General features: G+C 40.3%; 2 protein-coding genes across 3 annotated transcripts in view; both read left to right on the top strand.

Moving 5' to 3' along the window:
- Adh5 (alcohol dehydrogenase 5 (class III), chi polypeptide) overlaps positions 1-26,383 on the top strand; it is a 51,872-nt gene that overhangs the window by 20,032 nt on the left and 5,457 nt on the right. The window contains exons 1-4 of one of the 2 annotated variants that reach the window (XM_013029754.1): positions 21,437-21,504; positions 23,799-23,900; positions 25,415-25,556; positions 26,048-26,135. In XM_013029754.1, coding sequence (XP_012885208.1) covers positions 21,493-21,504; positions 23,799-23,900; positions 25,415-25,556; positions 26,048-26,135 — 344 coding nt within the window. In that variant the 5' untranslated portion in view covers positions 21,437-21,492. Of the gene's footprint in view, positions 1-21,436; positions 21,505-23,798; positions 23,901-25,414; positions 25,557-26,047; positions 26,136-26,383 lie in introns of those variants that run through there. The other variant, XM_013029756.1, reaches the window with a different exon arrangement.
- Positions 1,983-16,176, top strand: Adh4 (alcohol dehydrogenase 4 (class II), pi polypeptide). The gene is made up of 9 exons (XM_013029753.1): positions 1,983-2,052; positions 3,308-3,409; positions 4,938-5,079; positions 6,768-6,855; positions 8,603-8,834; positions 10,141-10,401; positions 12,252-12,387; positions 13,202-13,340; positions 15,647-16,176. Exons 1-9 carry the CDS (start codon positions 2,035-2,037, stop codon positions 15,669-15,671), a joined length of 1,143 nt encoding a protein of 380 aa, XP_012885207.1. The 5' UTR covers positions 1,983-2,034; the 3' UTR covers positions 15,672-16,176.

Genomic DNA, 26,383 nt, shown 5'->3' with positions numbered 1-26,383 from the left:
AAGGAAGGAAGGAAGGAAGGAAGGAAGGAAGGAAGAAAGAAAGATCGCCTCCCTAGGCCAGCCTGGATTTTATATATAATATATGTTTATATAATATAAATATAATGTGATTATATTATAAATATATGCTAATATAATGTATACTAATATACACACTAATATATATATACACACACATACTAAGAAACCCATGCACACACCTTCTCAAACAAAAATCAAAGAATGCTAGCATACAACTTTGATCCCATTTTTGATCCCATCTGTGAGACAGATCATAAGTGAAGAGTCACAGTTTGAAGCCAGCTCTGAGGGCAGGCAATGCAAGAATCTACCTGAAACACAATTAAAGCAACAAAAGGATCTGGGATATGGCTCAGATGGTAAAGCATTTGTGTAGCTAACAAAGGCCCTGAGTTCAAATTCCAGTGCTGAGGAAACGGAGGAGGAGGAGGAGCAGGAGCAGGAGAGAAGGAGGAAGAAACACACAAGGAGGAAGGAAGGAAGAAAAGGAAGGAGGGAGGGAGGGAGGGAGGGAAGGAAGGAAGGGAAGGAGGGAGGGAGGGAGGGAGGGAGGGAGGAATAATTTAGAAACTAAGTCTGGAGGAGATAGTGAAATTCTATGAGACCATGAAAAGCAATGACACACACTAAAAAAAAATACTAACAGGGAAAGATGTTTAAAAAAAACTGTTAAAAAGAAAATATGTGGGATGCGTAACATCTGCACACACCTAATATCAAATTTTAAATTATGTAAAGCAAAAAGTTAAGAGGAGTACTGTAAGAAATCAACACATGCTAAAAAGCAATTTAAAACAGTATGGTCTATGCATCTCCAGTGCTTATCCTCACTAGTAACCACAGAAATGTAAATTAAAAATACATTTGCACACCCTTACGCACCACCAGAGTATCAAGTGTTTTTTAAGTCTGGCAAAGTGAGCATGAGTGAGGGACATCCACTCTGTAAATCTCTTTGGCCTTGACTTTCGAAGTTGGAGCACAAAATGCATGGTACGCATAAACCAACATGTTGTACAGCTCCTTTCTACAACTACAATACTAATTTTTGAAAAAGAGTTGGAGAGCCCATTCCTAGTCATAATACTTACCAACCGTTAGGAGGCATTCCACTTCTTACAAACAGCCGTACAAGTGTGACTCCAGGAGACTTCAGTCCACCTCAGGGGTTGCAGATAAGGGGTACTTGGCTTTGGTCCCAAAGGTTCCAGAAAATCCTGTGTTCCAGAGGATAAGCAGAGACTCCCAAGGAATACTGAGAGGAGCTTTTCGGCAATGACTCCACACCATTCTCCGGGACTTTGAGTTTTTGTGACTGGGTTTTTTCTAGTATGCTAATTATCTTAACAGTGGACTTATGAGTATTAGTTCTAAAGAGTGCCTAAGGAAACTCAAACCTGTGTGCATCAGGAAACATGAACAGAACTCTCACACAACCACTGACTCATCTTCAGCAAATAAAGAATAAAATAGTCAATTCATACAGTAGAATATTCAAGAATCATGAAAATGAAATGCAACAAAGGCAGCATCTCACTAACAGGTCAGAGGGAAGCACGGGAAAGAATACACACATTCATTTTCAATAGATTAAACTATTGTATAGGGAAATAGAAATATACAGTAAGACTATACCATCTTCAGGTAAATGACTCTCAAAGACAGAGAAAAGAAGTTCTAGAGCAGTGGGGATGCCCGTAATAATTATTTGTATAACTCAGCCCAATATGTTTCATGCACTTTTCTTTATTACCTTAAGTTTTGTGATGAAAAAAATTCTTGGAGTTCTCCAGAGCAATAAGTTTACAGCTGAAACATGATAACACAAATCACGTGGGGAATGCTGAGCTAAGCTGTGAAGCAATAGAAAGGCAAGTGATTGGAGGAGGAAACAGCAGGACTAGTATTTATTCAGACTTTTCAGTGCAGGACACAGAGTATTCTGGGTAGAGGTGGACAGCTTCTCACGCCAGAAAGAAATTTCCAAGGCAAGCTTCCCTAAGGGAAAGAGAAATGAGCACCAAGGGAAAAGTAAGTACATAACCTGTATCTGTTCAGTTTGTGCATTTGAGGGATTACCCTCAGATCAGAGCAATTTACTGCTGATTAAAAGGAAATGAGTAGTCCCTATGCTAAGAATTTATTCTAAGGAATTAAGTATAGATTTGCCAAAGTGTTTACTAGAAGGATATTTTAACTTAAATATTATTTAAACAGCAAAATGTTATTTAAGCAACTATGCTATCACCATAAAATAGAATATGTACCTATAGTGTATAAATATAGATTAAAAATATTATCTGCAATATGATCCTATTCAGGGAGACACACAGAATAAAATGAAAAGATAAAATGAATTTAAAGTATCCATTTATACTTTTATTTTCCATCTATATTTTATTTTTATTTTGAAACTTTCTGTAATTAATGTGAATGTCATTTGTAATGAAAGTAATGATATTTAAAAATAGTGCAGAATTACATCTGAATGGTTGAAAAATAGATACTCAGTGGTTAAAAGATGAGATACTTGAAATTCAAAATAAAAATTGAGAGCAGAAAAGTTTTAATCTAGGAATCAGCAAACCCTCAGTATTTAATTTCTTTCATTGCCCTTTTTATAATTCTTACAATGAGATCATATTTTTTCTGTACTTATTCATTTATACTGTACTGATTAATTTGGTAATTATTTAAGCTTCACTTCTTAGACTTTTGATGAACTACCTAGAGTTTATGTTCAAAATGAGACTTCATTTGATTTTAGGCAAGACTTTCTTCTCTAAGAATTCTCAGGTTATGAGAACACCTGATCTGAAGACTAAACTCAAGTAGCATACCTGTAAAACACATCTGTGCTCTGACAAATATAACTGATCATTCACATTGGAATGAGATTGGTTAAGCCAACACATCATTTTTGGTCACTTACCAAAATCTTTAAGTCCTATAAATACATACTCTTTCTTAATGAAGGGGGGAAAAATCAAGTCATTATATCAGAATAAACTTTTAATATAACCATTTGTTAAAAATAATAATTTAATGTAATGACCATAACATCAAATTTGATTTAGATGCAACTGAAGATCCCTTGTCTTCAAAACAATATAATTATATACAACAATCTGCCAAAAACTTCTAAACTGTTCATCAACAAATTACAATAGACGCTTTCCCCTCATGATACTGTATTCCTTTGCCTCTCTCTTCCTCTCTGTGTCTCTCCTTTTCCCCCCACTTCCATTTCTTCTCTCTCTCACTCCTTCATTCCCCTCTCTTTCAGGTTATTAAATGCAAAGCAGCTGTTGTCTGGGAAGCAGGCAAGCCCTTCTCTATTGAAGAAGTTGAAGTAGCTCCCCCCAAGGCTCATGAAGTTCGAATTCAGGTGAGTGAGGACTTTCCCTGGTGGATATACCTATACCCAAAGTGCAGGCTTGATTTCTAACAGTTTATTCTGACCTGGTATGAGTGAGAGGCCTTGGAGTCTCCACCTGTAGTTATAGTATATAACTTGAGTTATATTTATAGGTCCAGATTAAAGTAGGCATTATCTCATTTTTTACAATGGGCTTAAAATCTGACAATCAGCAAAGGAATTGACTTAGAACTGGGCTTTTGTTATTCTCCATTTACCAACGATTAAAAAGTGTTATTAAAGGAAAGTAGAAGCTGGACACCTGTGCCTCACATCTAAAACCCTACTCAAAAGCTAAGATCTGAGAATGGTGGTTTGAAGCCAGCCCAGGCAGAAATATCCTCAAGACTCTTATCTTCAATTAACCACCAAATAAGCTGGACTGGAAGCTTGGCTCAAGTGGTAGATTACCAGCCATGCATAAAAAATGTGAGGAACAGAATAGGCTCTCAGTTCAAGCCCCAGTACCAACACACACACACACACACAGAGGAAAAGAAAAGGCAGAGCTGTGGACACAGGTAAGTTCTTCATTGTTGCTCAAGCAATTATAGGTTTGTATGTGAGAATGAATGGAATAACCTTTTTGTCAGATACTAAAGAACAATTACACAAAGATACTCTGGATGATTTATTGGCAATGTTTCCCACTTAACTATAAAAATGGTATTTCCTCAACATTATTTCATGTAGTTTCAACAGAATTTGAACAAGCCATGGAACCTTTCTTCTCTCTCTACCTAATAGGCTTTATTCTGCTCTGACTACTTGCATTTTTCCTCTGCTGAAGACAATAACAACCAATCCTACATCTTAGGTTTTTTCAACAATGACAGTTAGAAAACTTGCCCAGGGGCTGGGAAGGTGGCTCAGTGGTAGAGTGCTTGCCTTGCATTCATGAGGCCCTGGGTTCAATTCTTCAGCACCACATAAGAAAAAAGAAAAAAGCTGGAAGTGGCGCTGTGGCTCAAGTGGTAGAGTGCTAGCCTTGAGCTGAAAAGCTGAGGGACAGTGCCCAGGCCCACAGTTCAGGCCCCACGACCGGACAAAAAAAAAACAAAAAAAAAAACACAAAAAAACTTGCCCAGTCTATTTTCTTTTTTTTTGGTCCGGTCGTGGGGCCTGAACTGTGGGCCTGGGCACTGTCCCTCAGCTTTTCAGCTCAAGGCTAGCACTCTACCACCTGAGCCACAGCACCACTTCCAGTTTTCTGGTGGTTTATTGGAGATAGGAGTCTCACGGTCTCTCCTGCCCGGGCTGGCTTTGAACCGTGATCCTCAGATCTCAGCCTCCTGAGTAGCTAGGATTACAGGCGTGAGCCACCAGCGCCCGGCTTTGCCCAGTCTATTTTCATTTGTTCTTTTGGTTTTTTACAAAATGTAATTCCTAAGTTCTAGGGGTGCTGTAATGTTTCAAGGTGACATGAGACCTAAAATTATTGTAACATCTATCTCAACAGTGACTAAAGCAATATGACTCGTCTGTAATTACTTTGTAGGTAATGGCCACTTCCGTCTGCCACACTGATGCCCTTAATATTGACCCTAATTTCAAGAATGGTGTGTTCCCAGTGATTGTTGGACATGAGTGTGCAGGAATTGTGGAAAGCATTGGGCCTGGAGTGACCAACTTCAAGCCAGGTAATTTTACCTTCTGATTCAAACTCAATAGAAATACCAGGCTTTTTCAGTGATGATTTCTGGTAGTGTCTTGGCTTTGCATGCTGTAAGTGATCTCTGTTAACATAAGAGGACCGACCATCTTTTCCCAAATCAAAAGTGAGACATAGAACCTATAGCTAACATGGAGATGGGATATTTGAATTTGGAAGTGTCTAATAAGATCTAGGAAATATGGCCACTTTATTTATATAATGTGCTCAGAAATTGTCTTAAAAGCTGGGCACCAGTGGCTCACCCCTGTAATCCTAGCTACTCAGGAGGCAAAGAGCTGAAGATCATGGTTCAAAGGCAGCCTGGCAGGAAAGACCATGAGACTATTATGTCCAATAAACCAGTCAAAAAATCGGAAGTGGTGCAGTGGCTCAAGTGGGACAGTGCTAGTCTTAAGCTGAAGAGTGCAGGGACAGCATTCAGGCCCAGAGTTCAAGCCCCATGACCAACAAAAATAGAAAAGAAAAAAGAAAAGAAATTTGTCCTAAAACACAATATTTTATGATTAGTTAAAATTAAAGCAACCATGGTTCAGAAATGTTATACTTTATGTAAAATAGAAAGTATGTCAACTATTTTAACATTATATAAAGAATAAGAAGACAGTTTAAGGTTTAAAAACACTATACGTATCAATGTTAGCCTAATTTTCTTTTTGGAAGCTTGTAAGATACATATAATACCTAAATAAAGCATGTCAATGGCTGAGATTATTTTCTTCACCTCACACTGCCATGTGGCTTATGTACTGCTCTCTTGTCACACAGGATAAACCACGTGACTCTCTTCTTTGATGAGATTGCTCCAGACTTAGATACATGGCAATGGTATCAAATTTCCCATCTCTATCTAGCCTATGTATCGTCTATATTAAAAAAGGATCTGTTTTACTATTCATAGTGTTTGAAAATACAAATAATAATAGTTATGCTACAAAGAATTACAATGAAATCATAGGACTCTGAAGAGATAAGTCCAACAGATTTGTCACTTGACTGCCCAGTGCAGTAATTAAAAGAAAAACTGATACCACACCTACATAGAAAACCGTAAGAGAATCACAGTCTACGGCTGATCCCTGGGCAAAAATGTGAGACTCTATCTGAAAAAAATAACTAAAGCAAAATAAGGGCTGGGCGCATGGCTCGAGTGGTAGAACACCTGCTTAGCAAGCACAAGGCCTTTGGTTCAAATGCTAATACTACCAAAATAAACAAAAAGACAACATATGCAATACGTAGAAGAATCCATTCTCTTACATTTTAATGATAAAACATTTTAGCTAACTGTACTTTCTAGTGAATATGTAAAAATGATAGGAGTGACTCTGATCATAAGTTGAATATCCTTTGTATAGCTACTGAAAAATAGTTTAAAAAGGAAAAAAATGAAAAAATTTAAATGGTGTTCCCTTGTAGAAAGATTTTTGGAGGGGGAAGGAGTTAGGGATAGAGTTCAAGGCCTTGTACATGTACAAAACACTCTACTACTGCGCCCCATCTCCAGCCTTGCTGTTAGAAACTTATAATACCTTAGGATGCCTAGAGGTATGGATCAGTGGTAGAGTGTTGGACTAGAAAACAACAGGCCCTGAGTTCAAACCCCAATACTGCCAAAAAAGACAGAATCATACCACATATGACCTTTCTTTCTAGGTGACAAGGTTATTCCATTCTATACACCTCAATGTAAAAAATGCAAGTTCTGTCTGAATCCACACACAAATTTTTGTGGAAAATTGCGGTAAGTTTCTATATGCTATTATTAGGATGTTTAGCAATGGGTTGGCGACACCTAAATGGAGTTCAGAAGATGCAAACCTTCTGTTCACTAATTGTTACTTCTAATGTAGCCCAGACAGTGCTCCAAATATGCAGTCACATGCTGCAATAATCATTGCAAAATTGTTCACAATATCAAAAGGAACGTCCTCCAGTAATAGAGAGGACTAACAAATTGCTATACAGTGTCACATTGGAAAAGTACAGTGAAATGGTCTAAGTTTGAAGTATGTATATAGAACGATTTGACACACATAATGTCTTTTCACACAAATAATGATATTAGGGGAAAAACAAGTAGCTGAATGATATATAGTATATGATATTATACACAAAACAATAGGCTAGAAGTGCATACTATAAAATAGATAACATTGAGGTGATAAATGGCAAATTCAAAATAGTATCTACTCTGCAGGAATGAGAGTAGAGTCATTTGCTTCCCCGCTTCATAGCTCAATGTCTCCTGACAGATTTTCACATAGGCAGCATGGCTTGAGTCTAAATCTTAACCACCTTATTTTTATTTCACTGAAACTATAGGAGGGCCTATTTGTTTTTAATGCTAACTGAAGCTAGTTATCTCAGAAATTAAAATACTACTTACTCATAGGCCCTGAAGCTTGGTAGGCTATAAGCCAGCTCCAGCAAAGTAAAGAGACCTTATGTCAAAAGCAAAACACAAAGGAAAGGGCTGAGGATATAGTTCAAGTTGTAAACTGCTTGCCTAGTATGTAAAAGACCCTGAGTTCAATCCCTACTACCAAATAAAACCACAACAAATACTATACCGTGCTTGTATCTACTTCTGTGCTTCGGGCTCCTCATTTATAACATGGGGATAGTAATGTCTGATTTGCAGGCTTGTTGTTGATGCTCAAAAAAACCAAAACTACATTATTTTGCAAACTTTAATGAAATAAAAGATTTATCAATAGAGATGATCAGAATCTATGTCTACTTTTAACATGCTCATCCCCCCCCAAAAAATAGCATCAGATTAATTGTTTACATCATAAATGTTAATTTAGGAGGAAATATGGTAACAGAAAAATAAGTTAAGCCCAATTTCAGGTATAGCAACAGCAAAATTCCCTAAAAAGAACACTATGTAGGACAAATGGCTTGGTTTCTTTAAAATAAAAATAAAAAAAAACAGAAGAAGAAAGGATACAAATGAAAGGTTACCAAGATATTTATCAATCTCATGCACTATGTAGATATATACAGATGTAGATATATACAATATTGAGATATATACTGAAATATTTCAATGCAGATGAAATAGTGATGTCTGAAATCCATACAGAAATATTCCACATATTGTAGAAGATAATAGATGGAACCAGACAACCTATGAGTTGATTGTAACTGAAGCCATGAACAGATGTACAGGCTTTATTATAGTCTTCTGTTTTTATAATAACATTCTTCAATAAAAACTGTTATGAATTAATACACACATAGACCTTAAAAGGGTTTCTGGCACACACAAAGCCTTCAACAAATGTTTGTTGCTATGGTCTTTAAATTTTTTCCAAAAGACTATAAATTATCACCTTAGTTAGTTTCCCATTTCTTCCATGTGAATTCCATAAAATTGTTATTACAGATAATATAAGGCAAACACATTTTATTTAAAAAGTGATCAGTGTCCTATTTACTTTCTTCTTTGTATCTTTCACCCCTCTCTCTTTTTAATTGTCTAGTGATTTTAAAACTCCTACTGCTGATCAAAAACTAATGGAAGACAAAACCAGCAGGTTTACCTGCAAAGGAAAGCCAGTTTACCATTTCATGGGAGTCAGTTCATTCTCTCAGTACACTGTGGTGTCTGATGTCAACCTTGCCAAAATACATGATGATGCAAATTTAGAGCGTGTGTGTCTGCTTGGATGTGGGTTTTCAACTGGCTATGGTGCTGCAATCAACACTGCCAAGGTGAGTTGTTAAACTGTCCAGGATTTACAAACAGAGGGTTACTGGGAAGCAATGTAAAGAAACCATCATCAATTATCTTCAAACATTGGCTATTTTGTTTCTTGCTCTGGGATAAATAACTTAGCCCCTCTAGAAAAAATACCCATTTGTAATACTTGTGAGAATAATTATATTACCTATATAAAATAGCTGGCCTCATAGATGGCTAGGCTTAGTACCTGCTACATGTTATATGCTATACCAGCGTGCTAGATTATAAATAGTCCCGATGTAAATAAAGCCTGATCGAATATATTTCATAGTAGCTTATATCAGGACAACTGACCCAAAGGCAACAGGAACCATAGAAACCCTTACCATCAACTACTTCCTCCCTGATGCTGGGGATTCTCTTTCAATCAATAACAACTTATCTTAGTTTCCCATCCCTGTATCTTCTGCCACCCCTGATAGTAGTAAGATATGGCTCTGGAATCCCACGTTAGAAAGAAAATTACAAGGATAATAAAGCTAGATACAAGAGAGATGTTGAGAAAGTATCTTCTAAGTGGATGCCTCAAATGTTGCAGAGATTTCCTCGACCTCTCTCAGATTCTTCACTGTCAGACAAGACATCTGGACTCCATTCCATCTAAAGAAATCAGTTATTTGGAATCATAAGTGAGACAATTGCCTCAGATCTAATTTTTAAAGGGTGAAATATTACCTCCTTAAAATGTGTGGGCTTTTATTTTTTATCTGACCACACTGAAAAGTAAAACAAGTGAATTATTTTTATTTGAGTTTGTTCTTTATGAACTGACCGTCTTCATATCCCTTAAATAATTCTCTAACCTTAAAAAGTAATGTATCCATTTTCACATTGGCAGAATTTCTTCATTGGATGTATCATATAGTTTTATAACAAGCAGTCTCAGGCTTGTAATTTGGAGTCTTCACCTCACCCTACCCTTTAAGAGAAACTAAAAATGCTGGGTACTAGTGGGCACTAGGATTACTAGTGTAATCCTAGCTACTCAGAATCATTTTTCAAGGCCAGCCTGGGAAGGAAAGTCTGTGAAACTCTTATCTCCATTAAACCACAAAAAAAACAGAAGTGGCGCTGTATCTTAAGTGGTAGAGTGCTCACCTTGAGCTGAAAAGCTGAAGAACAGCATTCAGGCCCCAAAGTTCAAGCCCAAAACTGACAAAAAAAGAGAGAGAAGGGGGGAAGGAAGGAAGGGAAGGAGGGAGGGAGGGAGGGAGGGAGGGAGGGAACCAGCTGCTATAAAAGTAAATTATAAAAGTGTAATTTTCCTGCCCCCAGGTCACCCCTGGTTCTACCTGTGCTATCTTTGGCCTAGGAGGTGTAGGTCTTTCTGCTGTAATTGGCTGTAAAGTAGCAGGAGCTTCCAGAATCATTGTTACTGACATCAACAATGAGAAGTTTACTCTCGCCAAAGCCCTGGGGGCAACTGATTGTCTAAATCCTAGAGAGCTAGACAGACCCATCCAGGAAGTCATCATTGAAATGACCAATGGCGGGGTGGACTTTGCCATTGAGTGTATAGGAGGATATCAACACATGGTTTGTACATTTTTTTCCTTGTGTGTTTTCAATGTGTTCTTTAATCATCAAATGATAGATGAAGATGGGCTGCTTGTAGTTGGTATAATTATTCCTTCTTAATCTTTTCAAACAAAAGAAGAACTGTCAGCCATAATACATTTAACCATTCCCTCAGCCTTCCATGCCCACTGATATGTCCTGTATTCATCTTCTTTCTGTTACCAACAAGGAAGTATCTGAGACTGGGCACTTGTATAGAAAAGAGGTTTGTGTATGGTTATGTAGGCTAGAAGTCCAAACTGTACAAGGCTGTCTAAAGTCAGGATGGCCCTCAGGGCTGACAGCATCTGGGTGGGAATATGTATGAGGAAAAAGTCACATGGCAAGACAGGAAGCCAGACTGAGGATCTGGGCCAGTAACAATCACAAACTGGGCCATACCTCTTCATTTGAGATCCCTTTTAATTGCTCAATATAACGTATTATTAGACTGAAAATAATTTTCAATTGTGTTTTCCACTTTCCTATTTCTTTTTTATTTACTTTTTTCTGATTTTCATAAGGTGGTACAAGAGGTTAAGATTTCATGGGTCCAGTGAGGTGCCCAGTACTTCTGTTCAGAGTCACCCTTCCATCATTCTTCCCCATCCCATCTGCTCTCTCTCACCAGGCTCATTTCACATGGCCTACTTTCTTTATCACATAGGAACAGTTAATAACTTGGCTGTATTTGTCCCCTGTCCCTTCTCCTTTGGGAATTAAAAAAATCATTTTTGTTTTGTAGTCCAGGTTGGCCTCAAAGTCACTGTGTAACCAAACTGGCCTTGAATTCACAATGTTCCTGGCATAATCCTCTAGTACTAGAATCACAGGCTTGTGCAACCACACTGGTCTGGTTTATTCATTTGTATCTGGCCAAGAAAATGCCCCTTTTGACTATTAAATAAAATAAGGTAAAATGTCAACTATAACACATAGACCATGAACAGAAGTTAATTGCTATAATGCCCAGCATTATTCTTCACTAAATATTCACCTAATATGCATGTGCTCAAAGACACTAAACTGAGGGTGTTTTTTGTTTTGTTTGTTTGCTGGGAATAACTGAAGAGAACTAGAGGTGTGTGTGTGTGTGTGTGTGTGTGTGTGTGTGTGTGTGTGTTTGTGTGTCCGTGTCTGTGTCTGTGTGTGTCTGTGTGTCTGTGTAGGGCAAGTGCCTAGCAAGTGCAAGAACCTGAATACAAGACTCCAGTATCATACCCATATAGAAAAGAATGAATTTATGAACTGAATTATTTGCCCATGGATTCTTCTTGTTTCATTAGTGTGAGTTATAAAAAGCATTTGTGGCCAAGTGCCAGAGGCTCACCCATGTATAGCTAGCTACTCAGGAGGCTAAGATCTGAGGATCCCAGTTCAAAGGCAGCCCAGGAAAAAGTCTGTGTCTTATCTCTAATAAATTGCTCAAAAAAGGCCAGAAGTGGTACTGTGGCTCAAGTGATAGAATGCTATCCTTAAGCAAAAGAAGCTCAGGTACAGAGCCCAGGCCCAGATTTTAATCCCAAGGCTAGCAAAAAATAAAATAAAAATAAAAACTAGTTGTGATTTCATTCCTTTTCACTTACATCTTTACTCAGCCTGATTCCTAAACCTCTTCTAGAGAAGAGATAAAGAATAAATTCAACATCCCCAGAAGTGGACTTTGTAATGTGTCCAAGCCTGAATTTTATCTGACTGGTGCAAACCCTAGAAGAGAATGAAAACTTGTGATGGGAACAAAATGTTCCCTAAAATATTGTGTATTTCCACACTAAGTTCATGCTCTGCTCTTCTATGACTCTAGAAATCTTTTGTGTTTGACCCTTCAGCGAGCAGCTCTGGACTCCACATCAGTAGGTGGGGGAACCTGTACTTTGGTCGGAGTGAAGGCTGGCGACAAAGCACTGGACGTGTCTCCAGAGGAGCTAATAATGGGCCGTACTCTAAATGCAACACTCTTTGGAGGTTAGTATTGTTCTACCTTCATAGATTTTAATTTTCTTCATAGTAATATAAAATTGTAACACTGAGGATTATTGAATCATTTCCTTAATTAATAATTAACAATTAATTATTGAATCATCTCTTTACTGAGAAAGTAAAACATATCTAAAGACTGTATAAAAACTACTCATTATGTGAAAGTAAATGGAGTCTATATAGAAAGATAATCAAAGCTAGCAAACTGAAATTCAAATTGTGCTGAAATAAACCAACATAGAGTAGCAGAAAGTAGACACTGACCTAATTGAGGTAATTTCTTATCTAGAGTAGAAAATAATCTTTATGTGTGTGTTGTATGTGTGCACAAGCACAGGTGCACCTCAGTATTGGAACCTGATCTCAGGGCCTGAGTGCCATCTCTAAGCTTTGTTATTTAAGGCTAGTGCTCTATCATTTGAGCCATAGCTTTACTTCCAGCTTTTTTGGTGATTAATTAGAGATGAGTCCCACACAGTTTCCTGCCTAGCTCGCTTCAAACTGTGATCCTCAGATCTCAGCCTCCTGAATAGCTAGGATTACAGACATGAGCCATGGTACCTGGTTTGACTATTTCTTATGAAGACAAAAAATAATAGATATAGAAAACTAAAGCTATATAGAAAGTATAGAAAATTAAAGATGTATACAACATCAAAAATGGAGGGGAGGTGTTATATATATTTGAAACTTGGATTGCTTCAGACTGACCTAATATTAATTCACTTAACACACACTTATTAAACTACTTCTTCATGTGACATCTTTTTCTTTATGTGGTATTTTGACCAAATTACAGGATGGAAGAGTGTAGATTCTGTACCAAAGCTGGTTAATGACTACATGAATAAGAAATTCAATCTGGATTTATTTGTGACCCACACCCTGCCCTTTGACAAAGTCAATGAAGCATATGACCTAATGAACCAAGGAAAAAGGTAAATCACTAGATAGATGATTTGAGTGGTTTAGAAACCTTTGTGCTGAGTCTTTTAAAATATCATTTAAGCCAGGTGCCGGTGGCTCACAACTGTAATCCTAGCTACTAAGGAGGCTGAGATCTGTGGATCACGGTTCAAAGCCAGCCTGGGCAGGAAGGTCTATGAGACTCCAATAAACCACTAAAAACCAAAAGTTGCACTGTGGCTCAAGCGGCAGAGTGCTCGCCTTGAGCTGAAGAGTGCAGGGATAGCACCCAGGCCCAGAGTTCAAGAACCCACAACCAACAACAACAACAAAATTTAAGACCTCTCCAGTTTGCCTTTTCTGACTTTATTGTAACTGTTAAATTACAATTACAAATCAACAATTAAATAATGGCCACTTTGAAAAAAAAAGCTGTTAGTTCTGTAAGGCACCCTGTTACCTATAGTATGGTGTGGAGCACTAGTACAAACTGGTGTGTGCTTGTCCTTTCACCAGTGTTCACTAGGTGGCATTACCCCCCTACAAGGAGAGGCTTCTCAATATAATGTTAGACCCCTCTGGTTCAGTGTACTCCTGAGTCTAGAATGCATATGTTCTGCAATTTGACATGGAGTGTCCACACCAGGCCCTACATGAAAGCGCCCTTTGACACCACAGGGATGTGAGCACACAGTGGCAGGTGTCAGACTGGTGAAGGATCCTTCGACTCTGTCATTATCTTGCTCTGACCCTTTCTGACCCACAATTTTAGATATCAGGTACTTTCTTTTATTGGACTCTAGGAACTGATTTATAGCCATGTTCCAATTGAACATTACCCTAGGAGTGGGATGTGGGTAAGACGAGGAATGATAATTAACTTAAAATGTTCAATATTGTTCAGTAGAAGCAAAGAATGAAAAACATGAGGAATAAGATTACTTAGAGGAGGGGGGTGGGAAGGTGGCTCAGTGGTAGAGTGCTTGCCTAGCATGCATGAAGCCCTGGATTTGATTCATCAGTACCACATACAAAGAAAAAGCCAGAAGTAGGGCTGTGGCTCAGGTGGTAGAATGCTAGCCTTGAGCAAAAGAAGCTCAAGGAGAGTGTCCAGGGCCTGAGTCAAGCCCCCGGGACTAACAAAAATAAAAAGATTACTTAGAGTAGATATAGGGCAAGGAGGAAAAGTAAACTTGAAGGCCTAACAAAGATATGAGAAGCTAATGAGGAGGTAAAAATGACAGGAGCTCACAGAAGAGAATAAATGTTTTAGAAAAAGTAAGAAGGTCTATGATTTGAGGACCCAGGCTTTTTCACAAAGAAAGAACATGTGAAAGCCACAACATAACAAAAAGAAGTTCAATCAAACAAAAGAAAAAATAAAGATTATCTTTAAACTATACTGTAAAACTTTACTAGTAAAGTAATATGCACATCTCACTATGGCCCAAATTGTGTGTTCTTCAAGTTAGTAGCTGGGTATGGGTTTGGAGCCTTATGCCTGAAGTTCATAGTTCCTCTACCATGACCCCTTACCCTAGAGATCTCAGTCACAGACTTAAGTGATAGTCAAATGGAAAATATTCCATCACTTTATCAGTAGGTTGGCAGGTCTCCATTTCTGCAAGGAGGCTTCCCTCATAATTAGCCCTGATGTCATTTTCCCTTGCTGATCTCCAGAAGAAACCACCTGATTGTCCACACAGATGGAAAGGTAGCATCAGGAAAGGAACTTAATGGTCCTCCCAGGTATACTCACCATGTGGCACAGGTCCTCTTTCCACAACTGCACAGAAGCAAGGGAGTAGATGGAGGGGGTTGGAATACCACATCTGTTTACCCTGGCTTCTGATGAGGAAAAGTCTCAGTTTCTCCTCCTGCACAAAGATGTCACTTCCAGTTTCTGGGTAGAGAAAATATGTAAGCATGGTACCCTGCTGATGTCAGGAAGTCTACAGTAATGTCTGAGATAAGGAATTCTCTGTCCTTGAGGCTTATCCCTTTCTTAATTCTCACACTTTGAAGTTATCAAGGATTGAAAACATCTGGGTTGTCAGAAAGTAGCATCCCAACACACAGAATTCCTCTCATAAGCATGTTTGCCTTGGCAAAGGGAAAGCCAAGAGCAGTGACTAGCCTCATTCCTCCTTGGTATGCTCTATTATCAATGGCACCAGAAGGCAACAGGACTCCACAGCTCAAATGAGATCACAATTTCCTGAATGACTATGAAGAAAGATTAGACCAAACGCTGAACTGAAAGAGCAAATATTACTTGTGGGCTTTGGGTAAATTGATCGGGTAAATTAATTTATTATTGCTTTATTTTTATTAACAGCATCCGAACAATTCTGACCTTTTGAAGATCCTAGGAACAATTTGGAAGATCATTGTCTGGTTAATATGATAAATCAAGGAAAGTATGACTTGTAAGAAACAGTCTCTGTTAATATCTCACCATAAAATAGCAATTAATATGAGAAGCATCTGTAATCATGTATGTTTTCAGACTTACCTGTGTTAACAATGATAACTAAAGTATTCAAGAATAGAATCATAAGATGGTTAGGAATTGTCTAAAACTTTGGGGAGAAAGAATGAATAAATAAAACTGGATTTTCTTATGTTTATAATTTTTAAGCTCACTAGTGAATATATGGAGTCTCATTATACTGTTGTCTACACTTTTGTCTGTTGAAATTTTACTACAAAAACCTTAAAGTATCACTAAGTTTATCACTGTATTGATTATATACATATATAAATTACTGTTACATGATTTCTGTGTTCTACTAAGCCACAAGACATTCTTTGTAAATAAGTTGCCAAATTATTTCCTTTTTATGTTATCTTTTCTTGTCCCCTCTACTATAACCAGAAGTAATGAGATATCAGAACCTACATAAAGATTTATTTAAAGAAAAATGAGTCTATGCTCTGAAAGATCTGTTTCCTAAAATAATCTTCCTTTTTATCTTTGATAATTTTCATAACTGTAATGTGTAGTGCTTTCTTTGCAGATCACTCTTACTCACATGAACTGGCATGATTTTCTACATCCAATTGAAAGTAACATAGAGGGCTGGGAAGGTGGCTCAGAGTGATTGCCTTGAATGCATGAGGCCCTGGGTTCTATTCCTCAGCACCACATATGCAGGAAAAGCCAGAAGTGGCACTGTGCCTCAAGTGGTAAAGTGCTAGCCTTGAGCTGAAAAGCTGAGGGACAGTGCCCAGGCCCAGAGTTCAGGCCCCACAACTGACAAAAAGAAAAAAAAAGTAACAAAAAGTGAAGCAAACTGGGCTCTAGTGGCTCACATTTGTAATCCTACCTACTCAGGAAGCTAAGATTTGAGGGTCAGGGTTTGAAACTAGCCCAGACAGGAAAGTCTATGAGACAATTAACCACTAAAAAAATCTAGAAGTGGAGTTGTGGCTCAAATGGTAGCATAATAGCCTGGGGCAAAAATGCTCAGAGACAGCTCTCAGGCCCTGAGTTCAAGCCCCAGTACACACACACACACACACACACACACACACACACACACACATAAGAGCAATGCTAATTACCATAAAGTTATATAGTGGGTGAAGAGATTTGTGTAAGATTCAACAGTAAGATTAATGTAGGAGGAGCAAGTGGGAGTTTTCAAACTCTTACCATCATAGATGTTGGAATAGTTACTCACAAAAGATGAGTTACCTAATTCATGTTAGAGTAATAGACAGTAGCTTCCAACCTGGAGTAATTTCTTAAATCTACCTGTTTTCTTTAAAACGTCTACATTTTGAACTCTGAGAGAAAACCATCTCTGAAGCTTTAGCTGATGTGAGTAGTAGTGACACAAAGTAGAAACTCACATTGCTTAGTTAAGATTTTATTTCTTTGGAAATAGAAGCCCGTTATCTGTAGATGTTTCCTGTGTTGGCATTATGGAGACTAAGCTGTACCCTGCTGTTGGTTGCCTTTCTCACATTTTCTCTGGATAGAGGTTTTCTTTCTCCTCATCCTCTGTCTCCTCTCCTTTGCCTTTTCAAATCTCCTATGTTGTTTGGGACTCTGCCTCCTCTTCAACTCCTCACAGCCACAAAGCTGTTTTCATGATCTACATTGACTTCTTGTCTCTTTGCTGAAGTCTTGGCATATGCTGCTTTGTAGTTTTTCAAGCATTTGTTTGTAAACTTCTTGAAATGAAAACAATCTCTAAATACATTCAAAGACACTCTGTAAACACTTTTCTTGATATTGAAAGTTTATCCTCATGAATGTGTAAATAGTTCATACTTTTTAGAATAGAATTTTTCTAATATACTTCCTAAGACACTTTCTATACCAAAAACTATTAATTTTTCAGAGAAAAATAATTAAATACACAACATAATGAGAGGCTGATTTTTCTGGATCTGAAATTATTACACATATTTTAAAATGCCAGCTGCAAAGGTGTACAATATTGAATCACCAGATTGCCAGTTTTCAAAATACTGCTACAACACCCTCTTGTGGTGATTCTTCATTTCTTCATCTCTTAGATGCTATCTTCTCCATGCCTTGCAATTACTAGGTTTCTGGTTCATGGCTGTTCACAAAGAGCACTTTTCCATTTGAGCCACACCTCTAGCCAAGCTTCTGGTTGGATAGTTTGGGGTGGAGTCTCAGGGATATGGCTGCCCAGGATGGCTTTGAACTGAGATCCTCCAAGTCTCAACTTCCTGAGTACCTAGAATGATAGGCATAAGCCACTGACACCCAACATTGACATTTATAAAGAGCACTTTCATGCATTATTTCTCCTGGTCCTCAAACATTTTTAACTATGTCATAAGCTCTTTAACGACAAGTCCATTTGCCTACTTCCTGCCTGCCTTTGAGGTCTTCCAGCTATTCACCCAGAGACAGGCAAGAGAGAATTTATTCACATTATTGAGTGAATCCTGTATTTCAGGAAACACTGTTTTCTAACTAGCCTATGAGAACCACAGTCTCTGCAAACTGAACCCATGGAAGGATGGATAGGAACAGGTAGGAGACTGTTGTTGTCTTTATGAGAACAGGAAGGAAGGAAGGGAGGAAGGGAGGAAGGGAGGGAGGGAGGGAGGAAGGGAGGGAGGGAGGGAGGGAGGAAGGGAGGAAGGGAGGAAGGCAGGCAGGCTGCTGAAGGGGTAGTAATTTCACTCTCCATAAAAATAAAAAAGATAATGGTAGAGAGAAGACCCTTTACATCCTGCCTCAGGAAAGATATTGCAGGCTAGAGCTACAGATGTCTTGCAACTATGCTATTTCCAGCATTCCTCTTCCTTTGTAATCATTTTTCTTTATACTCGTTCCTTTACATTATCACCAGAAGATCTGAGAGCTCAACTTCATTTAACCTGCATTAGTACTGAGTTTGGGTTTCTATGTATAAATAGGGGCTGGGAAGGCGGCTCAGTGGTAGAGCACTTGCCTTGCATGCCTGAGGTCCTGGGTTCGATTCCTCAGCACCACATAAGCAAAAAGAAAAAAGCCGGAAGTGGTGCTGTGGCTCAAGTGGTAGAGCGCTAGCCCTGGGCTGAAGAGCTGAGGGAGAACGCCCAGGCCCAGAGTTCAGGCCCCACGACCAGACCCAAAAAAAAAAAAAATCTATGTATAAATAGATGGTCTTAACCATTCTTATTACAGCAGTGCCATAAAGCACCCACAGTGCTCCTTACATGACATACAATTATGTTCTGCCCTTGAATTCCCTCAGAATTTATTCTCACAAAAACTGGTCAGAAATTTTTTATCTATATGAATTATCAAAATGTAGTGCAAATTATTGTGGTAGTTAAGCTATCTCCTTCCACAATTAATTTGTAATTAGTCCTCACAACTTAATCTGACCATAATTACAGGTGTGAGAAATGAGGGATAATGAGGGATGGAACATGAGGGGTTGGCTTCCTCTAATAACTCTAATACTCCTTTTGCAATGGTAAAATCCATGGGCAAGCCTTATTAAGAACAGAATTTCCTGGCACATTTCAGAATGGTTGCTTTCCAACTACTGACAGGAAAGGGGAAAGATTTTTCTCCAATCTTCACTGTGAGGACTTACGGAGATGACACTCCTCAATCATGAATGCCTGCCTTCATCCATGAATAGGTTGCAGCTGACCACAAGAAGACTCTAGCAGTTCAACATTTACATTGCAACTCCAATACTGGTTCCAGCAGTGATGGGTTTTTGACCTCAAGTAAATATGGTTGTCTATAACCATCTGCCTCTCTAATTTTGGAGGCAGCAGTTTCCCCTGTGACCTCACTTCTCTTACAGATCTAAGAATTGTTAATTCCCCAGTTCATTCAGCTTTTTACTGGAGAGATGTCTACTTACATGTCAGACCACAAACCAGAAGTCTTATTACTGTTAAACAACATACTATAAAGCTCAATGGTCTCTTTCCAGAAGATAAATGATGTGTCTTCAATAGGGAAAAGAAAAATAACTCACTGCTAAAAGTTCCATCACTAGAAATTGCTTCCCACATCCCAAGCAGAAGTACCAGAATATACAAGAAAGCACAGAGCCTTTTGAAAGAATGACAAATGTTCCACAAGAGAGACTTGTCTGGCAGAAAAGCAAGAAATAAGAACAGAATGAGGTGATTCAGGGCTGACTAGGCTAAGGACAGAGTTTAGGTTTTATCTCTTAGTCCATGAAGAATTTAAAATAGAATAGTGACATTTTGTTTATAACACAACTCACTCAAAAACGTTAATCAGTAGAAAGGAAATGGCATCAATTAATGTATGTTTTAATAGGGAATATTAATTTAATAGCACATTCGATTTTAACCTTCTGGTATCAAGTAACTTAGATGGAAGGCTCTTTCCACAACAGTGTAAGAAATAATGAGAGGCTGAATAAAGGCAGGGATAAAGATGTGAAAGATATTTAGGGTTTGGTGACAGATGGGATGTTGGAAGTGAGGGAGAAGTTGTGATTCTCGGGTCTCTGGCTGGAGGAAGAAGGTGGATGCTATCAATGTACAGAGACACAGAGGGGAAACAAGTCCCTGTAAGGATAAATACAAGATAAACTGTAGATGAATTGAGTTTGAAATACCGCAGAATCTCCTAGTAGAGACAAGTATCTAAAAGGCAGTTGTGCATGCAATCATAAAGTTTAGGAGAGTCATCCCGATTGGAGATTATAATCTGGTAACCATTCTAGTATCATTAGAGAAGTTAAAAGTTATTGTTTGGGTGAGGGGGGGGGAGAAGGACTTTGAACAGAATCTTCGAAAACACCAACCATTAAGTGTTAGGTATTTAAATAGGTTTAAGTAGGTAGCCGGTAAAGAGACACCATGCACTTTCAGGCAGGAAGAGAAGTCTATTTTACCGAACTGCTTTCCCCCGCCATGCATGGTGGAGACCACATGGGCGAAAGAAGGGGCAGCCTGAGGTATGACCTGGGTTTAAGTAGGGAAAGGGAAGGGGAGAAGGTAATGCTAGGTGAGGGAAGGTGTGGCGATCCCGGATGTGGATGTGACCTAAGGGACTGGGACCCTCCCCTGGTCCTATGGGGAAAGTGCATGACCCCGGTGAGGCCCAGGATGTGAGCTCCCCGTGTGCCGGTTACCCACCTGACACAGGCACAGGGAAGACTTAGCCAGGAGGAGGGAAGAGCCAGCCTTGCCTTCCCGGCGCAGACCTTCCATGAAGGCGTATACTTAGGAAATGAAGCATGAAAGACTGAAGAGTAGACCAAGCGTCTCCGTGTGCCAGCACCATTCCAGCAAACCATCTTCCCTCCCCAGAGCGTCCCACTGGGAGGCTTCTCACAGCAGTGACTGACTTCCGGTCACGTGCTGCGGGCCCGGCCACAGCTCCCCTCTACACTCGCGGTTCCTAGGCTGACCCTGCATGGGGAGATTCCCAACCAGGGTGACTTGCAATGAGCCTATCGAAGGACCCACGAAGGCGTCGCCGGTGGCCCGCCAGGCTGGAAGCCACCTCAGACAAGCTCGCACCAGGTAGACTTACGTTTTTCACCTCGCACTTCCGGTTCCCCCCACCCCGCCCGTCTCCCACGCTGCCAAGCCCCGCCTCCGCGCATGCTCCGCGGGAGGCAGCACCGCCCAGGCCCGCCTCCACGCTTGCCCCGCCCACATCCCCAGGCCCAGGCTGTCCATCCGGGACTTCTGCGCAGACCCGACATGGCGAACCAGGTATCCCGGGGCGCGCCATGGGTCCCGAGGCGGGAAGGGGGGCACAGGTGGCTGCGGGTCCCCAGCCCGGGAGCGCGCGGGCTTGGATAACAGGATCCCCGGCCAGCACGCGAAGGAGAGGAAGGGAGGCTTTGGGACCCGGGCTTGCAACGCGGCTTCCTCTGCTCTCTGCAGCAGCGTCGGGAGACCGGGGCGCGGGTCGGGCGGGAGGAGCGGGGCCGGGAGCCCGGGGCCGGCAGGCGCGGGCCTCGAACCTTCGGTCCTTCTGCGTCCCGCTTGTTCGGCCCGATCCTCCGTGGATGGCGTCCGCGGTGGGCCGTGCCGTCGGCGTCCGCCCCGCTCGTCGCTGTGCTGCTTGGGGAGGACGCCGGGGTCCCTGGACGGCGGGGCCGCGGCCCCGGAGAGCAGCCTCCTCCTGCAAGCCTTGCACAGCGGCTCTGCGGGCTCTCCGCCCATCAGAGCAAAGGTCAGAGCGCGGCCTTCCCAAGTCCGGTGTGCTTGTGGTCAACACCGGATGCCCAGTGGGGAGCCGACGTGGTTCTGCACCCTAGGTCTGTTTGCACACTTCGGTCCCCGGGCCCGGGAAAACATTACACAAGCAAGACAGGCCATCAGCCTCCTGATGCTGATCACATTGCACACTTGGGATATTTTCTAGAAGGGTCTGTGTTCTGAAATGTTGAAGTTTAAAGGAAATGAAACATTGTGACAGGGCTTTTGGTCTTAATAAAGAAGCATGCAGCTTTTGCTGTGTGTCGTGGGGCAGGTCTGTAATCTCAAGCATGGGGAGTCAGCTTTCAAGGCCAACCGAGGTTAGGTACCGCAGGCTAACGGGGGTTACAAAGCAAGAAGCCATGATCTTTAAGAATAAACTAAATAAATACACACTTTTCCCTTAATGCCAAATATCTGCAGAGGAGCTGCAAAAAAGTCACTCCTCTAATGGCTCAGAGGTTGAAATAGAGCAAGTTCCCTGGACTTAAGAATGTTTTGCTTAGGGGGCTGGGAAGGTGGCCCAGTGGTAGAGCACTTGCCTTGCATGCATGAGGCCCTGGGTTCAATTCCTCAGCACCACATAAGAAAAAAGCCGGAAGTGGCACTGTGGCTCAAGTGGTAGAGCGCTAGCCTTGAGCTGAAGAGCTGAGGGACAGCGCCCAGTCCCAGAGTTCACACCCCACTACCGACCAAAAACAAAACAAAACAAAAAGAATGTTTTGCTTAGAATTGTCACCAAAAGAACATGGCTAAGCTCCTTTCAAGCGTTTTCTAAAGGGGAGAAGTATCAGACTTTAATTCTGGATGAATTATTATTTTATCATGTCACTTGTGTCTGTAAGTTACAAGAGCAAATTGTTAGTATTCTAAATTTGGTCCTTTGGTATTTTGTTTTGAGGTCTGTGAGACATAAATGTAAAATAAGATCCTGTTCCTGTGTCTAAATTTTTTCTTCTGTCTGATTTAATTTCTTTTTCTTTTGGGAGGAAGGCAGTACTGGAATTTGAACTCAGCCATGTATTCACAAGTGTTCTACCACTTGAGTCACACCTACAGCTTTTTGATTTCGTTATTTTTTCAAATAGAGTCTCATGGTTCTACTTGTTTTTCATAATTATTAACTTTCAAGTCTGTCTCCTGTTAATCCAGGGATTTGTGACCTTGATTCTGCCAACACATTTCAGAAGCATGTGAATAGACCCAAACCTAACTTTACCAGTGCTTGATGATGGTAGTGATTCTCACTAACCACTAGCTACTCTGTGCTGTAGATAAGTAAGCTGCATATGTAGTTTTAATTTTTTCAGTAAGGGCATACAAAAGAACAAGTGAAATTAATGTTAATAGCTTGTTGGGTGCTTTCTGCCCAGACTGGCCACAAACCACAATCCCTCTCATCTCTACCTCTAGAGTAGATGGGATTGATTGCCCACCTCATCTGCTCTTCTTTATGTGTTATAGTCATTGAATAGTTGATGAATACAGATTTTAGCTGAGAGAGGTTTTTATAGAGTGAAGAGGTAGCCATCTCAAGTTTTTTGTTTTTTTTTTTTGGTCGGTCATAGGGCTGGAACTCTGAGGCTGGGCGCTGTCCCTCAGCTCTTCAGCTCAAGGCTAGTGCTCTACCACTTTGAGTCACAGCACCACTTCCAGCTTTTTCTGCTTATGTGGTGCTGAGGAATTGAACCCAGGGCCTCATGCATACAAGGCAAGCACTTACTACTGAGCCACTTTCTCAGCGCCACTGTTTTTTTTATTAGTAAACAATTTACTTTCTTTTTTTCCTTCTCCTGCTGTAGGTTATCAAGTGCAAGGCTGCAGTTGCCTGGGAAGCTGGAAAGCCTCTCTCCATAGAGGAGATAGAGGTAGCTCCACCAAAGGCTCATGAAGTACGAATTAAGGTAATGATGCACCTGAGACACTGGGAAAGGACTCATAATAAGGTCTCTGCAGAGATGAGTAAGACTGAGGCCTACAAAGAATTGGTCTCAAAGGACAGAGTCAGGGAGAAGGTATGGAAAGTCTCTCCAGCCCTAGAATCACAGCATCCTGTTCTTACCCCTGCTCATCTTTGCAGGATTCCCCTCCAGCATTTTAGCTGTGGAATGGAGCTGAGCAACCATCCCCAAGAATTACTGAGTTAGTGCAATATGTATGACTTCAGTTTTGGGTTTAAGGTAGTTTTGTAAACTCCTCCTTTTTCTGCTGAAAAAATACATAATTTCAAAGGTACTATGTCATATTAGAAATAGAATAAGAAATGATTTTCAGTTTTTTTAGAAGCACCCCAAGAAAATCTGGAAGGAGGCTCCAGATGAACTACAGCAATAAGCAAATGAAGTCCCTTAATTGTGGAGCTTTTTGATGGACAATTCATGGCAGCAGGGCCAGGCGTCAGTGGATTTGTGTTCCCTGTGCTGCTCCATCTCACAAGAAGAGAAAGGACATTACCTCTGAATAGAGGTCTCTTGAACAAGGCAGCCAGCTCTAGCCTTGACATTTATAAACTTGTTCCTTTTAGCATTCGCTTCTCTACTTGTTATTAGACATAAAGTTAATGCTTGAAAGTAGTGGGTGTTTCCTTAACATCCTATGAAAAGGTTACATTTAAGAAAAAGAGTCACAGATCTCTTTAAGTTGGCAAATTAAGCAGGTTGTGGGTTTTGCCACCAGTGAAGACAGTGTCTGTCCTGGGAAGTAAGGTGAGCTGTTTGCAACAGGATGGGTTCAGTTCTCATTCCTGGGAAACAGCTAATGGGTGGCAAAGAATGTTACACTTCACAGACACATGCAGGCCAGAAGCAGAGCAGTGCAAATGCAAGAGCTCTGAGATTTCTGTGCTTTGGTGGCTCAGAAAGATAAGATTCTTGAGAGCCAGAGAGAGAGGAGTTAAAGGCTTATGTACTACTTTGGTGGCAGAAAAGGAGTGCTGCGAGTGAAAGCGCTTAGATTGGACCCAAACTCCAGGAGACATCTGGCATATTTCAGAGCCAGTGCTCTTCAAAGAAATACCATTTCCATACAGGAAACTAGCAGTGAGAGAGCCGTGGTGTTCCTCTCCACACCTGAAAACACACTGCTCATAAAACTGTCTCATTTACCTTTTCCTGCCAACAGCACATGCACACACACACACACACACACACACACACACAGAGAGAGAGAGAGAGAGAAAAGGAATAGTGGGCATTTTTCATTGCATAGAAACATACCACCATCAAATGTTCCAGGACTCATTGTGAGGACTCCTTGGGTTACAAACACTGCTAACTTTCAGGAAGTTAAACTCTGAATGAAATGTCCCTCAAAGTTAACAGAATGCTTTGTGTGGTAAAGTACCTTTCGTCGACTTGGCGACTCTCCCTGAATTGCATGATCTCACACTCTGATGCCTTTTATTTTAATCTCCTTGTAGATCATTGCCACTGCTGTCTGCCACACTGATGCCTATACCCTGAGTGGAGCCGATCCTGAGGGTTGTTTTCCAGTGATCTTGGGACATGAAGGTGCTGGAATTGTGGAAAGTGTTGGTGAAGGAGTAACTAAGCTAAAGGCAGGTGAGCAAAGCATTTGAACCACTTACCTCATGATTTTGGTTCATTTTTGTAGCAAAATTACTTTTCTGATACACCGCATAAATGATTATGTATGAATAGTTATTACTAAGGAAAGTCATCAAGATTGATGTCTTTATCTTGTAAGCACAGATACTGGGATTTATTTCCCTTTCATTCTGCAAGATTGCTGTGTATTTGCAATTGTTTTAAGTGCACTTGCAAAGCCAATCTTGGCAATCTAAAGCACAGATTTTTAGATATAGACGAGTGAATCAATGTTTTGAAATACAAGGCCTTTTATTTACATTAAAAACTTTTGAAGCATACTTTTTTTGCACAGTCAGTGTCAGAATGCTGTTCTGTGGGTAGTTTCAGATCTTGATGTGAATGTGTGGAACTGCATCAGCAGACAGGAATGAATGTTTGAGGCTGCTATATTGATAGAATCACATTTCCTAACTCAGGATAATATCTGCGTGTTTGCTTTCCAGGTGATACGGTCATCCCACTTTACATCCCACAGTGTGGAGAATGCAAATTCTGTCTCAATCCTAAAACAAACCTGTGCCAGAAGATAAGGTTGGTGTTCTTTTATTATACTTTGGTTTTTTAATTTTTTTTTTTGAGACAGGATCTTCCCACCTAACCTAAGTTGTCTTGCTATTCACCATCCTCCTTCTGCAGTCTCCCCAATCCAACTATTTTTTAATCAATTAATTTTATGGTTGTAAAGGTGATGTACTGAACTGAAGGATTGCAATTACATGAGTCAGGTAATGAGTACATTTACTTTCTTACAGTGTCTTCTTTTCCCTCACTCTCTCCCA

Source organism: Dipodomys ordii, unplaced genomic scaffold (assembly GCF_000151885.1).
Source record: "Dipodomys ordii isolate 6190 unplaced genomic scaffold, Dord_2.0 Scaffold122, whole genome shotgun sequence".
In the NCBI taxonomy this organism is placed as follows: Eukaryota; Metazoa; Chordata; class Mammalia; order Rodentia; family Heteromyidae; genus Dipodomys; species Dipodomys ordii.
The sequence above is the reverse complement of the archived record's forward strand: the minus strand, read 5'-3'. Positions and strand labels throughout refer to the sequence as shown.

Bases quoted from the DNA above. Each gene is read 5' to 3' on its own strand.
- Adh4 (XM_013029753.1), top strand. The intron at 3,410-4,937 runs GTGAGTGAGGAC...ATTACTTTGTAG, and splicing joins CTCATGAAGTTCGAATTCAG to GTAATGGCCACTTCCGTCTG. The intron at 13,341-15,646 runs GTAAATCACTAG...TTTTATTAACAG, and splicing joins CTAATGAACCAAGGAAAAAG to CATCCGAACAATTCTGACCT.